The 14,212-nt window shown below is 50.6% G+C and overlaps 1 protein-coding gene across 2 annotated transcripts; it reads left to right on the top strand.

Annotated features, from left to right (window-relative positions):
* The first annotated feature begins 367 nt into the window (after positions 1 to 367).
* LOC143955624 (uncharacterized) lies at positions 368 to 12,930 on the top strand. 2 transcript variants are annotated; one of them, XM_077465722.1, is made up of 9 exons: positions 368 to 1,598; positions 3,511 to 3,612; positions 3,886 to 4,020; positions 4,265 to 4,400; positions 4,635 to 4,732; positions 4,811 to 5,020; positions 5,110 to 5,322; positions 5,478 to 5,613; positions 11,121 to 12,930. In XM_077465722.1, exons 2-9 carry the CDS (start codon positions 3,529 to 3,531, stop codon positions 12,290 to 12,292), a joined length of 2,184 nt encoding a protein of 727 aa, XP_077321848.1. In that variant the 5' UTR covers positions 368 to 1,598; positions 3,511 to 3,528; the 3' UTR covers positions 12,293 to 12,930. The 2 variants fall into 2 exon arrangements, with proteins under 2 accessions (XP_077321848.1, XP_077321847.1); XM_077465721.1 differs by lacking the exon at positions 368 to 1,598 and having other exon boundaries at positions 2,807 to 3,612.
* Positions 12,931 to 14,212: the final 1,282 nt, after the last annotated feature.

Here is a 14,212-nt window from a genome sequence, read left to right as displayed (position 1 = left end):
GGAGACCAGTGGAGGGATTGGTAGAGAGGGGGGGAGGACACTGAATGGAGACCAGTGGGGGGATTGGTAGAGAGGGGTGGAGGACACTGAATGGAGACCAGTGGAGGGATTGGTAGAGAGAGGTGGAGGACACTGAATGGAGACCAGTGGAGGGATTGGTAGAGAGGGGTGGAGGACACTGAATGGAAGCCAGTGGAGGGATTTGTGGAGAGGGGTGGAGGACACTGAATGGAGACCAGTGGGGGGATTGGTAGAGAGGGGTGGAGGACACTGAATGGAAGCCAGTGGAGGGATTTGTGGAGAGGGGTGGAGGACACTGAATGGAGACCAGTGGGGGGATTGGTAGAGAGGGGTGGAGGACACTGAATGGAAGCCATTGGAGGGATTGGCAGAGAGGGGTGGAGGACACTGAATGGAAGTCAGTGGAGGGATCGGCAGAGAGGGGTGGAGGACACTGAATGGAAGTCAGTGGAGGGATTTGTGGAGAGGGGTGGAGGACACTGAATGGAGACCAGTGGAGGGATTTGTGGAGAGGGGTGGAGGACACTGAATGGAGACCAGTGGAGGGATTTGTGGAGAGGGGTGGAGGACACTGAATGGAGACCAGTGGAGGGATTGTCAGAGAGGGGTGGAGGACACTGAATGGAGACCAGTGGAGGGATCGGCAGAGAGGGGTGGAGGACACTGAATGGAAGCCAGTGGAGGGATTTGTGGAGAGGGGTGGAGGACACTGAATGGAAGAAGAATGAAAAACAATTCAACCTACGAGTTTAACAAATCGATTACATTAGGATAATTATGTTATAATTATAGGTATTGGAATTTCCTTTCAAATTTGGCCAAAGTAACTAATAGTTAACGTAACGAACACGAATGCATCCAAAGTTACGAATTATTCCGAAGTAATGAAAGCCGCATCTAAACGAATGGAACGGAACGAATACAAATGCACCCGAAGTAACGAATGGCGATCATAACAAATGATCCAATAAACGAGTCTCCCGTGCTGATGTTCATGCGCCCATTGTAGGCACTTTTGGCTGTGGACACAGGTCAGCATGGACACCCTGACCGGTCTGCAGCTACACAGCCCCATACACAACAAACTGACTTTCAGATACCATTGTAACGAGATAATCCAAGTTGTTCACATTACCTGTCAGTAGGGTGGCCAGCTCATCCCCTAAAACCCAGACACACATGAATTACACAGGTTCTGAGGCTAATTTAATGCAGATGAGGCACCAAGTGAGTTTAATTACCACCTTATCAGCCACAGAACCTATGTTATTCATATGCGTTCGGGTTTAAAGGGATGAGGTGGCAACTCTACCTGTCAGTGGTCATAATGTTATGGCTGACCAGTTGACCGGTGTACAGTACATACACACGCAGCACAAGGCCGTGTTCACACTACAAGACGGTTCTCGGGGCTGCAGTTTCTCTGATCTCCACAAGGTGGTGATCTCACTTCTCCCCAGACAGGAAGTCTCTATGGAAGAAAGGAAGTGACGTCAGGTATAAATAGGAAGTTCCGGGTGAGAGGTGAGGCGGGAGGAAGTAGAGAGGAGACATTGCTGGAATTGGCAGCAGAGGAGGTAAGATTTTTATTTTAACACAGATTGGGGTTGGGAGTTATAGAGGATTGGCGAGGCTCTGGAGAGCATGGGAAGAAATGATGAGGGGGATGCGTGCAGGAGGTCATGTGAGGAGCAGAGAGGACATGGTTAGGGGCTCTGTTGAAACAAAGTTGGTGATGGAGCTCAAGGCAGAGCTATGGATGGCTTTGTATGTTGTTAGTATTCTGAATTGTATTAGGTGAGGCCAGCGGAGGGATCGGCAGAGAGGGGTGGAGGACACTGAATGGAGGTCAGTGGAGGGATTGGCAGAGAGGGGTGGAGGACACTGAATGGAGGTCAGTGGAGGGATTGGTAGAGAGGGGTGGAGGACACTGAATGGAGGTCAGTGGAGGGATTGGTAGAGAGGGGTGGAGGACACTGAATGGAGACCAGTGGAGGGATTGGTAGAGAGGGGTGGAGGACACTGAATGGAGGTCAGTGGAGGGATTGGTAGAGAGGGGTGGAGGACACTGAATGGAGACCAGTGGAGGGATTGGTAGAGAGGGGTGGAGGACACTGAATGGAGGCCAGTGGAGGGATTGGTAGAGAGGGGTGGAGGACACTGAATGGAGGTCAGTGGAGGGATTGGCAGAGAGGGGTGGAGGACACTGAATGGAGGTCAGTGGAGGGATTGGCAGAGAGGGGTGGAGGACACTGAATGGAGGTCAGTGGAGGGATTGGCAGAGAGGGGTGGAGGACACTGAATGGAGGTCAGTGGAGGGATTGGCAGAGAGGGGTGGAGGACACTGAATGGAGACCAGTGGAGGGATTGGCAGAGAGGGGTGGAGGACATTGAATGGAGGTCAGTGGAGGGATTGGCAGAGAGGGGTGGAGGACACTGAATGGAGACCAGTGGAGGGATTGGCAGAGAGGGGTGGAGGACATTGAATGGAGGTCAGTGGAGGGATTGGCAGAGAGGGGTGGAGGACATTGAATGGAGGTCAGTGGAGGGATTGGCAGAGAGGGGTGGAGGACACTGAATGGAGACCAGTGGAGGGATTGGCAGAGAGGGGTGGAGGACATTGAATGGAGGTCAGTGGAGGGATTGGCAGAGAGGGGTGGAGGACACTGAATGGAGGTCAGTGGAGGGATTGGCAGAGAGGGGTGGAGGACACTGAATGGAGGTCAGTGGAGGGATTGGCAGAGAGGGGTGGAGGACATTGAATGGAGGTCAGTGGAGGGATTGGCAGAGAGGGGTGGAGGACACTGAATGGAAGCCAGTGGAGGGATTGGTAGAGAGGGGTGGAGGACACTGAATGGAGGTCAGTGGAGGGATTGGCAGAGAGGGGTGGAGGACACTGAATGGAGGTCAGTGGAGGGATTGGCAGAGAGGGGTGGAGGACACTGAATGGAGGTCAGTGGAGGGATTGGCAGAGAGGGGTGGAGGACACTGAATGGAGGTCAGTGGATGGATTGGCAGAGAGGGGTGGAGGACACTGAATGGAGGGATTGGCAGAGAGGGGTGGAGGACACTGAATGGAGGCCAGTGGAGGGATTGGCAGAGAGGGGTGGAGGATACTGAGCCGTTGGTAAGGTGGATGAGTCTGGTAGCAACATTCATGATAGACTGAAGGGGGGGATAGTCTCTGCAGAGGTTGGCCAAGGGAAGGGAGTTACGGTAGTCAAGACGAGTAATAAGCTGGAAGTGAATTGGTTGCTTTGAGTTGTCGTTGGTTAAGAAGGGGCATATTTTGGGGGAGGAGAAGATGGGTACAGGAATGAGAGTTTAGGGAGAGAAGACACTATTGTGGAAAGAGTGGTAAAGGGAACATATTACAGGGAGGACAGTTATCAGTCTGGGAAGAAATAAGCTGGATGGTAAAATACAGGTTCACCTGCAGTCTGTCAGGAGCATTGTTTGTTTGTAGATGCCGTCATGTTTGTGTTTTAGAGAAGTGCCGTACTACCAATGAGGATGGAGGAGGACCGGAGTCACCTACCTGAGAGGATACTAAACCTCACCCTGGAGATCATCTACCTGCTGACAGGAGAGGTGAGGAGGATTCTGGGAGGTCACATGACATCACTCTTATCTCTATTAATAAAACACAGACCTGACCGGAGAGGTGAGGAGGATTCTGGGAGGTCACATGACATCACTCTTATCTCTATTAATAAAACACAGACCTGACCGGAGAGGTGAGGAGGATTCTGGGAGGTCACATGACATCACTCTTATCTCTATTAATAAAACACAGACCTGACCGGAGAGGTGAGGAGGATTCTGGGATTCTAACATGATATTCCTATTGGTTCTCCAATACAGAGATTTCCTCTGGTGAAGTCAGGTGATCATATGACCATCACAGTGCCTCCATGTGACTCCCTAAAACCTGAGAGACACAACATGGAGAAGATTCTAGAAGTCACCAAGAAGATGATGGAGCTGCTGACAGGAGAGGTGAGGAGGATTCTGGGAATTCTGGGACATTATCCAGTAACAGACAAGGGATGTGTCTGGATGGTGACTGTATCATTGTGTGTGTCAGGTTCCTATAAGGTGTCAGGATGTCACTGTCTATTTCTCCATGGAGGAGTGGGAGTATTTAGAAGGACACAAGGATCTCTACAAGGACGTCATGATGGCCAATCAGCCGCCCCTCACTTAGTTTTTATTTTTATTTTTTATAATTTTCTTTGTTTAGGGTGAAGATCTGATGAACATAAAAGTTGAGTGTGAAGTAGAAGAGACGTATGTGAGGGATGATCAGCAATATACGGAGGAGGCTGGAATGACGAGGACATTCATAGAGGAGGACACTCCTACAGAGATCAGCACAGGTTAGTCATATAATATTCTGAGAGCAGTACAGAGGGTTCACCTAGATCCCCCATCATCTGATAAACAGAAGGACACAAGGATCTCATGATGGACAATCAGCCGCCCCCACATCACCGGGTAAGAGGAGACTTTATTGTAAAGGAGAGAGCAGTACGGAGGCTCCACCTAGATCCCCCATCATCTGATAAACACATAGAAACAATGTATTCAGTCAGTGTGTGTGTTTCCTACAGATGGATCCAGTAATGGGAACCCACCAGAGAGATGTCCCCGTCCTCTGTATTCCCGGGATTCCACACAGGAGGATCACACCATCCCCCACCATCATCAGGTAGGTGAGGAGCAATCACTGATAGTTAAGATTTAAACACAAGTGTTTGAATATATAATAAAACATTCATTGTAACAGAGTGGAAACCTCGGGGATGATAACATTGTTGTTAAAGAAGAGTATAAAGAGGAGGATGAGGAGTATGGAGTGATGAATGAGTTTTCAGGAGGACACAAAGATGTCACAACGGAGACACCTAATACCAGGAACGCACCAGAGAGATGTCCCCGTCCTCTGTATTCCCGGGATTCCACACAGGAAGGTCACATCATCCCCCACCATCATCAGGTAGATGAGGAACAATCACTGATAGTATCATTAGGATCTGTACATTATCTGCATTGTTACCATTGATGTCATTTTTATTATATATTCAGAGTGAAAACCCGAAAGATGATAAAGTTGAGGTTAAAGAAGAGATAAAAGAGGAGGATGATGAGGATGGGGTGATGGAGGAGCTTTCTGAAGGACATGAGGATCTCTACAATTACATTATGATGGAGCCACCTAATAAGAGAACCCCACCAGAGAGATGTCCCCATCCTCTGTATTCCACACAGGAAGGTCACACCATCCCCCACCATCATCAGGTAGGTGGAGTTGAGGGTCGGGAACATAAAGTGATTGAACACTCTGACATGTGGAGATGATGTGTGGACTCTACAAGATGATATTTTCTATGTGATCTCACATCATAAATACTTCTATGTTACAGATGTTATTTTCTGCCATTCTGTTGGTTTAGGGTGAAGATCTGATGAAGATGAAAGTTGAGGGTGAAGAAGAAGAGACGTATGTGAGGGATGATCAGCAATATACGGAGGAGGCTGGAATGACGAGGACATTCATAGAGGAGGACACTCCTACAGAGATCAGCACAGGTGACCCATCATATATTCTTCTCTTATCTCTGCTCTGTTACTACTCACTGATTGGTCCGGAGTAGGGCGGGAGCCGAGTGATAATAGGTTGACATGGGCACGCTCGTCCTGGTTCTCAGCTGGCGGTTTTGGGTTGTATTTCATTCCTATGTAGTGCTACACCTGCTGGAGCCACTGAATACCGAGTCACCCTGTTCCTGCACAGCCAACAACACGCATTTCCGCCTTGCATCCAGACACAAGAAATCAGTCCATGGGCTTGTTTTTGTTTCATTGGGGGGGGGGGGGAAATGGCTTGGATACGGTATAGGGCAGGGGTCGGCAACCCACAGCCCACCACTGCTGAATGATCGGCCCATCACCGGCCGTGGTTAATTTATGGGCACCCCGTCCGCTGACATTTTCGCCGATGTCCTCTTCATTGGACAGCTGCGAGCGCCGTTATCACAGGGCTGGATGGGGGAGCTGCTGGAGTTTACTTTTCCCATAAACAGTAGGTGATTGGCTGCCGGGTGATCCTAGCAACCAATCACCAAATCACCAGCCTGTTAATGTGAAAAGTTAACTTCAGCAGTTCTCGCCCCCATCCAGCCCGGTGATATCGATCTCTGCTTGCTGTACACCTGTGTAAGGCAGGAGATTTCTACCTACAACAGCGTGTGTTTGTGAGGTGGGGGAAAGAGGGCACTACAGTGGGGGGTGCAGGGGACAAAGGACTCTACAGTGGAGGGGTGCAGGGGACAGGACACTACAGTGGGGAGGGTGCAGGCGACAGAGGATGTTACAGTGGAGGGGTACAGGGGACAGGACACTACAGTGGAGGGTTACAGGGGACAGGACGCTACAGTAGGGGGGGGTAGTGCAGGGGACAGAGGACGCTACAGTGGGGGGGGGGGGTAGTGCAGGGGACAGAGGACGCTACAGTGGGGGGGGGGGGGGGTAGTGCAGTGGACAGAGGACGCTACAGTGGGGGGTGTGTGCAGGGGACAGAGGACGCTATAATGGGGGGGGAGGGGGTTGTGCAGGGGACAGAGGACGCTACAATGGGGGGGTGCAGGGGACAGAGGACGCTACAGTGGTGGGGATAGTGCAGGGGACAGAGGACGCTACAGTGGGGGGGGGGGGGGGGGGGGGTAGTACAAGGGACAGAGGACGCTAAAGTGGGGGGCTGGTGCAGGGGACAGAGGACGCTAAAGTGGGGGGCTGGTGCAGGGGACAGAGGACGCTAAAGTGGGGGGCTGGTGCAGGGGACAGAGGACGCTACAGTGGGGGGCTGGTGCAGGGGACAGAGGACGCTACAGTGGGGGGCTGGTGCAGGGGACAGAGGACGCTACAGTGGGGGGCTGGTGCAGGGGACAGAGGACGCTACAGTGGGGAGGGTGCAGGGGACAGAGGATGTTACAGTGGAGGGGTACAGGGGACAGGACACTACAGTGGAGGGGTACAGGGGACAGGACACTACAGTGGGGAGGGTGCAGGGGACAGAGAATGTTACAGTGGAGGGGTACAGGGGACAGGACACTACAGTGGAGGGGTACAGGGGACAGGACACTACAGTGGAGGGGTACAGGGGACAGGACGCTACAGTGGGGGGGGGTGTGCAGGGGACCGGACGCTACAGTGGGGGGGGGGGTGCAGGGGACAGAGGACGCTACAGTGGGGGGGTGCAGGGGACATAGGACGCTATAGTGGGGGGGTGCAGGGGACAGAGGACGCTACAGTGGGGGGGGGTAGTGCAGGGGACAGAGGATGCTACAGTGAGGGGTGCAGGGCACAGTAATCTACAGTCGGGGGGTGCAGGGAACAGAGGACGCTACAATAGGGGGGGGGGGGGTGCAGGGGACAGGACACTACAGTGGGGGGGAGGGGGTGCAGGGGACAGAGGATACTACTGTGGGGGGGTGTGCAGGGGACAGAGGACTCTGCAGTGGGGGGGTGCAGGGGACAGAGGACGCTACAGTGGGGGGGTGCAGGGGACAGAGGACGCTACAGTGGGGGGGTGCAGGGGACAGAGGACGCTACAGTGGGGGGGTGCAGGGGACAGAGGACGCTACAGGACAGAGGATGCTACAGTGGGGGGGTGCAGGGGACAGAGGACGCTACAGTGGGGGGGTGCAGGGGACAGAGGACGCTACAGTGGGGGGGTGCAGGGGACAGAGGACGCTACAGGACAGAGGACGCTACAGTGGGGGGTGCAGGGGACAGAGGACGCTACAGGACAGAGGATGCTACAGTGGGGGGTGCAGGGGACAGAGGATGTTATGGGGGGGGGGGGGGGGTGCAGGGAGGAATACAGAGGAATATATAAAAAAAAAAAAACACAAATGCAACATTTCCACGCAGGGGATACCAAAAGTAGGCTAAGGCCGCGTACACACGACCAAACTTTCCGGCAGAAAAAGTCAGACGGACTTTCGACGGAGTCACGAGGGACTTCCGAACGAACGGACTTGCCCACACATGAACGGACTAAAGTCCACTCCAATGTCCGTTCGCTTTGAACGTGATGACGTACGATGGGACTAGAAAAGGAAGTTCAGTAGCCAATAGCTGCCCTCGCGTCGGACCAGCATACAGACTAACGGTTTTCCCGATGGGAATGATTCCGTCAGACCTATTACGCGGCATAAGAGTGAAAACATCATGTGAACAAGTACACACATGGAATGTGTTTTTAAGGAAGTACTATTGATCAAGAGGGGCCCTCCGACCAAGGCCAGGGGGGTCAACACCGGGTACCTAGGCCTAAGGGCTGAGGTGTGACGCAAACCACAAAAATGTAAGAAAACAAATCTTAGACTGAATATTTAATGGAAGTGGGGAGCCCAAAGAACAGGGGAAGAAGAGAAAGATAACAAAAAAGACGATGGAAGAGAAGTAGAAAGAGAGGCGAAGGGAGACGGGTCCCCCAGGCTGGGAGATGAGCGGGGTCAATTAGACAGGCCTGGGCTGGTCGGATATAGAATAGGGAGATCGTAAGACCACCCCGGGGCACATACCTTGAGAAATTTAGTGTGAGGGTCGTGGAGGATACGACTCATCTTCTCATTGATCGTGAGGGTGGTCAGAATGCTCCTCAGCTCCGCAAATGAAACGGCCATTTTTTTTTCCAGGCCCTGGCTATTGCACGTTTAGCGGCTCTAAATAGATAGCTGGCCCGCATCTGTTGGTATGAGAAGAGACCAAATCAATGAGGGATAGGTCTCGTTCGGGCCTCACTTACACCCCTGGTAGTGTGAACAGGAGTGCAGAGTGGCATGAGTGCCTGTAGGTCTTGCCAGTAGCAGAGCGGGTAACCATGCCAGACATTAGAGGTCTTCAGTGAAGTAGACAGCTGGAGGATAGTAGACTGAAGCAGGCCGGTACTGGCGACAGCGGGCAGGTGAGCAATGCGCTGGTAGCAGACTGTAGAACAGCAGGATGTGTCAGGAAGCCGGGTCATCTACCGGCAGGACAGGTACAAAGGAGGAGGCAATAGCATGGTCTGGGTACAAGCCGGGGTCAGGAGCCAATCGGTGCAATAGAAGCCATTGGAGCAGACCGAAGAGAAGGTCAAGCACAAGCCAGGGTCTGTGCAGAGTTCAGAGAGTTCTTAGACAAGCCGGGTCAGCAACTGGAATCCGGATAACGGGAACACAGGATGCAGGGAAGGATGAAAGATAAAGCCCTCAGTGATCCTGAGCCCTGGCTATGGTTAAATAGTCTGTTTGGCGCCAACGTCCGTCACAGGTGCACGTGTGCGCCGTCACGCACGAGAATGTGCGATGGCGCATGCGCATATGCATTAGCCAGTGCCCAATTCTTGTGAGCTTGGAAAGGAACGTGTTTTAGCCTGTGCACAGAACTTTTCCTTACAACTACGTCTGTCAGTCTCTCCCCTTTTGTATGTGCTGAGGTACGTACACTGTCCTTTACTCCCCACTGCACCGAGCAAGATTCCCGTTAAGGCCTCCAACTGGACGCATCCTCCCATGCCAGCCTGGATTTCTTCTGCACTAAACCCAAAGGTAATGGAGATTCCCCCCTCTCAGGCTTCCCCTACTTCCTTTCCTCAGCTCCCAGCCTGGAGGCAGAGCCCCCCCAGAGCCGGGGGTCCCCTCCCCAGGCTACACAACAGCAACCTTAGCACGCCATCTTCCACCTGACCACCCCCCCCCCCCCAAGCTGGCCAGGCTCCCCCATATTTAAGGGCTGGCCTAAGGCAGTGATTCTCAACCGGGGTTCCTCCCTAGGGTTCCTCCAGAGGTTGCTAGGGGTTCCTTCAGCATTGGGCAATTTCTGCCTCTCAGATAAGTTCCCACTCACGCCATTGATCGTTTTAGCTCTCTGTAAGGAGGTAATTCTTCCCACTGACCACAAGTGTGAGGAGCGTTCTTCCCACTGACCACAAGTGTGAGGAGCGTTCTTCCCACTGACCACAAGTGTGAGGAGCGTTCTTCCCAATGACCACAAGTGTGAGGAGCGTTCTTCCCACTGACCACAAGTGTGAGGACCATTCTTCCCAATGACCACAAGTGTAAGGACCATTCTTCCCAATGACCACAAGTGTGAGGACCATTCTTCCCAATGACCACAAGTGTAAGGACCATTCTTCCCAATGACCACAAGTGTAAGGACCATTCTTCCCACCGACCATCACACTAAAGTATCATGAGTTGTAGATTTCTAATTTTATCAGGGGGTTCCCCTGAGACCGGAGAACTATTTTCAAGAGTTCCTCCATGTTGAAAAGGTCGAGAAGGAATCTGGCCAATCCTTAGGCCAGCCTTTCAAGTATGCAGATTAGGACCTCTTGCCCAGCGTTTCTCCGAGCTTCTAGATCCAGGAGGGGGAGGTACCAACTACCTGCCCTCTAGAGCCATCTAGCCTGCCCTACAGTAACCCGACCCAATTACAGACTCGTACAACTGCCATGAGCCATTAACTAAATGTACTTACACTAGCTACACACTAGAGGGTGCTACAACTAGATACAGTAGCACAGATATGATAACACAGATTGAGCCTTTCTTAGGTCGGTCCCTCTTCTTCCAGCCGACTTGTAGCTAAATGTTAACTCTATTAAATGTCTCATTGGGCTAAGGAGTGACGCTAAAACACTCATCTTTAAATTTGAAAATATTGCTACAAACTCCCTCCAGTGCTGCATATCGCCAGAAGCCTAGGCCTATGGTCACTTGTTCTATGGTAAAGGGTCTTCCAAGTCTGAACTTTGACCCTCTTGTCTATCAGAGATCACATGACCCAGTGCCTAGGCTTGTGGTTGTGTGAAGAGCATGGACCTCCCAGTCCCCCATTGGTTCCTGCTCTTCTGACAAGGCTGTGTAAATGTAGAAGTGATCTGGGATGAGGACCAAAGGACTGAAGAGGGGGGAAAAGTCCCGGCTGGTTGGGACCTCCACAGAGAACATCTCCTCACTCATATCTACCTGATCCAGATGGGATCTTGATGGAAGTGAACTAACCCTCTCATATCTATTGATGATGTTTTTATATTTTTTTTCCAGGACACGCCATGGAGAAACCCTCAAAGGATCGTCTCACTTTATCTCCAGGTTGTAGAATGGAAGATGAGGACATCACGGGAGGTTATCACATGGAGGAATCTGGAAAACGTTCTTTACCGACGTCCTGTCCTCCTGAACATAAGAGCATGAACACGAGCGAGAAGAAACATGTCTGCTCCGAGTGCGGGAAGGGTTTTCCACGAAGATATGACTTTGTTTTACATCAAAGAACTCACACGGGGGAGAAGCCGTTTCCCTGTCCTGAGTGCGGAAAATGTTTTGCTGTAAAATCAAACCTTGGAAAACATCAAAGAATTCACACAGGCGAGAGGCCGTTTTGCTGCTCCGAGTGCGGGAAATGTTTTTATATGAAGGCCCATCTTGTTTCGCATCTGAGATTTCACACGGGTGAAAAGCCGTATCCCTGTCCCGAGTGTGGAAAACGTTTTACGAAAAAATCAGTCCTTAAATCCCATCAAAGAATTCACACGGGTGAGAAGGCAAATTCCTGCCCTAAGAGTGGGGAGCGTTTGTCTCCGAGATCGGACCTTCCTAAACAGCAAAGATCCCACGCGGGTAGGAAGGCGTATTCCTGCCCCGAGTGCGGGAAATGTTTTAAACACAAGTCCCATTTTAATGCACATCATAGGACTCACACGGGCGAAAAGCCGTATTGCTGCCCCGAGTGTGGAAAACGTTTTACGCAAATAGCACACCTTCTAAACCATCAAACGACTCACACGGGCGAGAAGGCCTATTCCTGTTCTGAGTGCGGAAAACGTTTTTCACAGAATTCCCATCTTAAAATACACCAGAGAATTCACACGGGCGAAAAGCCGTATTCCTGTCTTGAGTGCGGAAAAGGTTATCCACAGAGATCAGACCTGGTTAAACATCAAAGATCTCACACGGGGGAGAAGCCGTATTCCTGCCCCGAGTGTGGAAAATGCTATCCACTGAAAACAGACCTTAATAAACATCAAAGATCTCACACAGGGAAGAAGCCATATTCCTGCTCTGAGTGTGGAAAATGTTATCCACAGAAATCAGACCTTGTTAAACATCAAAGATCTCACACGGGTGAGCAGCCGCATTCCTGCCCCGAGTGCGGGAAATGTTTTTCACGCAAGTGCGATCTTAACAAACACTGTAGGTCTCACTTAGGTGAGTAGATGCGTACCGTAGCTTCTTAGCGTAGAAAATGCCCTTCATGAAAGTCCAGTTTTACTGAACATCAGATATTCTACACATGGGGGGGAAAAGCAATTTTTTTGGCCCTGAGTGAGGGAAATTTTTATCCACAAAAATCAGACATCAATAATCTCACACAGCGGAGAAGCCGTATTCCTGCCCTGAGTGCGGGAAAATGTTGCTTTTCACAGAAGTCCTATCTTCTCAAACATCAGAGAACCGACACAACCCTTGAGGTCTATTAGTGTCCTGAGTGCGGGAAATGTCTTCTATACGGATCATATTTTGCCGTATATCAGAGATCTCACACTGGGAAGAAGCTCACCTTGATATACACCTCAGAAAACACGTGGCTGAGCGCTCCTCTGAACTTTTATCATGGAAGAAATATTTTGAAGCCTTTAGTAGGATTATTTGTTTCCTCAAAGTCCTCTCATACCTGATAAAAATGTAAATATAATCTTAATCTTGTGTCTTAGTAGTTTGGTTTTACCGGCTTGTAGTTGTTGGAACAACCGACTCTTCCCCCCTTCTCATAAATCTCAGGACGTCTGTAGTAGACTCCAAGGATAAGTCCATCAGTTCATTGACCCGTCTATCATTCCACCCGTAATTCCTCCTCTGCACCATCGCCATCTCCAACCACCTCACCGTCTCCACCTCCAACCACATCACCATCACTACCTCCAACTCCAACCACATCACCGTCACCACCTCCAATTCCAACCACATTACCGTAACCAACTCCAACCACATCACCGTCACCACCTCCAACTCCAACCACATCACCGTCACCACCTCCAATTCCAACCACATCACCGTCACCAACTCCAACCACATCACCGTCACTACCTCCAACTCCAACCACATCACCGTCACCACCTCCAACTCCAACCACATCACCGTCACCACCTCCAACCACATCACCGTCACCACCTCCAACTCCAACCACATCACCGTCACCACCTCCAACTCCAACCACATCACCGTCACCACCTCCAACTCCAACCACATCACCGTCACCACCTCCACCTCCAACCACATCACCGTCACCACCTCCAACTCCAACCACATCACCGTCACCACCTCCAACCACGTCACCATCTCCACCCCACCCTACATCACCGCCGCCACCTCCAACCACATTGCCATCACCACCACATCACCATCGCCACCTCAAACCCCAAGATATTTTTTATTTTTTCGGCTCTCTGATTCCTGCAGTAAGCCCAAGGAAATAAACATTTCTATATGCTTTTACTGAACAAGATTGCTGTGCCCAAAAGCTTTTTACATTCAGAGATAAAGAACAATATGAGGCATGTAGACTACAATACACATACATACATACATACATACATACATACATATGCTACCTATCCTTTAATAATTGAAGAAAATTGACAAAAATCTTTATGCAATAGGAATACACTAAAAGTCACTTAAACCTCTGTTGTAGCTGGTCCACAATTTCCTTAATGAACAGGACGGCTGTAGTATGCTCCAAGTATAGGTTAATCAGTTCATAGACCCATATATCTCTCCACCCGTAATTCCTCTTACTTTGTTTTTCATTAATGGATACCCCTGTGTGGGCAACTGTTCTGTTGTTGGATTTTTTTTATTTTATTTTTTCCTTTCTGATTAATAAAAGAGGGCAAACAAGCCCCTAAATGGCACAACTGGCGTGGTCTCTACTCTCTGGAAAACCTGATTGCCTCTCAGGGGATCAGGAAAGATTTTTTTTTCCCCCTGCTGTAGCAAATTGGATCATGCTTTGCTGTGGTTTTTTTTTTTTTCTGCCTTCCTCTGGATCAACTGTGGGTATAGGATTTAAAGTAAATAAATGCAGCATTTAAATGTCTATAAAAGCAAAGCAAACATCCAAGGATCCCGAGAGG

Source organism: Lithobates pipiens, unplaced genomic scaffold (assembly GCF_037356315.1).
Source record: "Lithobates pipiens isolate NorthernLeopardFrog02 unplaced genomic scaffold, aLitPip1_a1.2 Scaffold_35, whole genome shotgun sequence".
In the NCBI taxonomy this organism is placed as follows: domain Eukaryota; kingdom Metazoa; phylum Chordata; class Amphibia; order Anura; family Ranidae; genus Lithobates; species Lithobates pipiens.
Note: the sequence above shows the minus strand (reverse complement) of the source record. Positions and strands in the feature narration are given on the sequence as shown.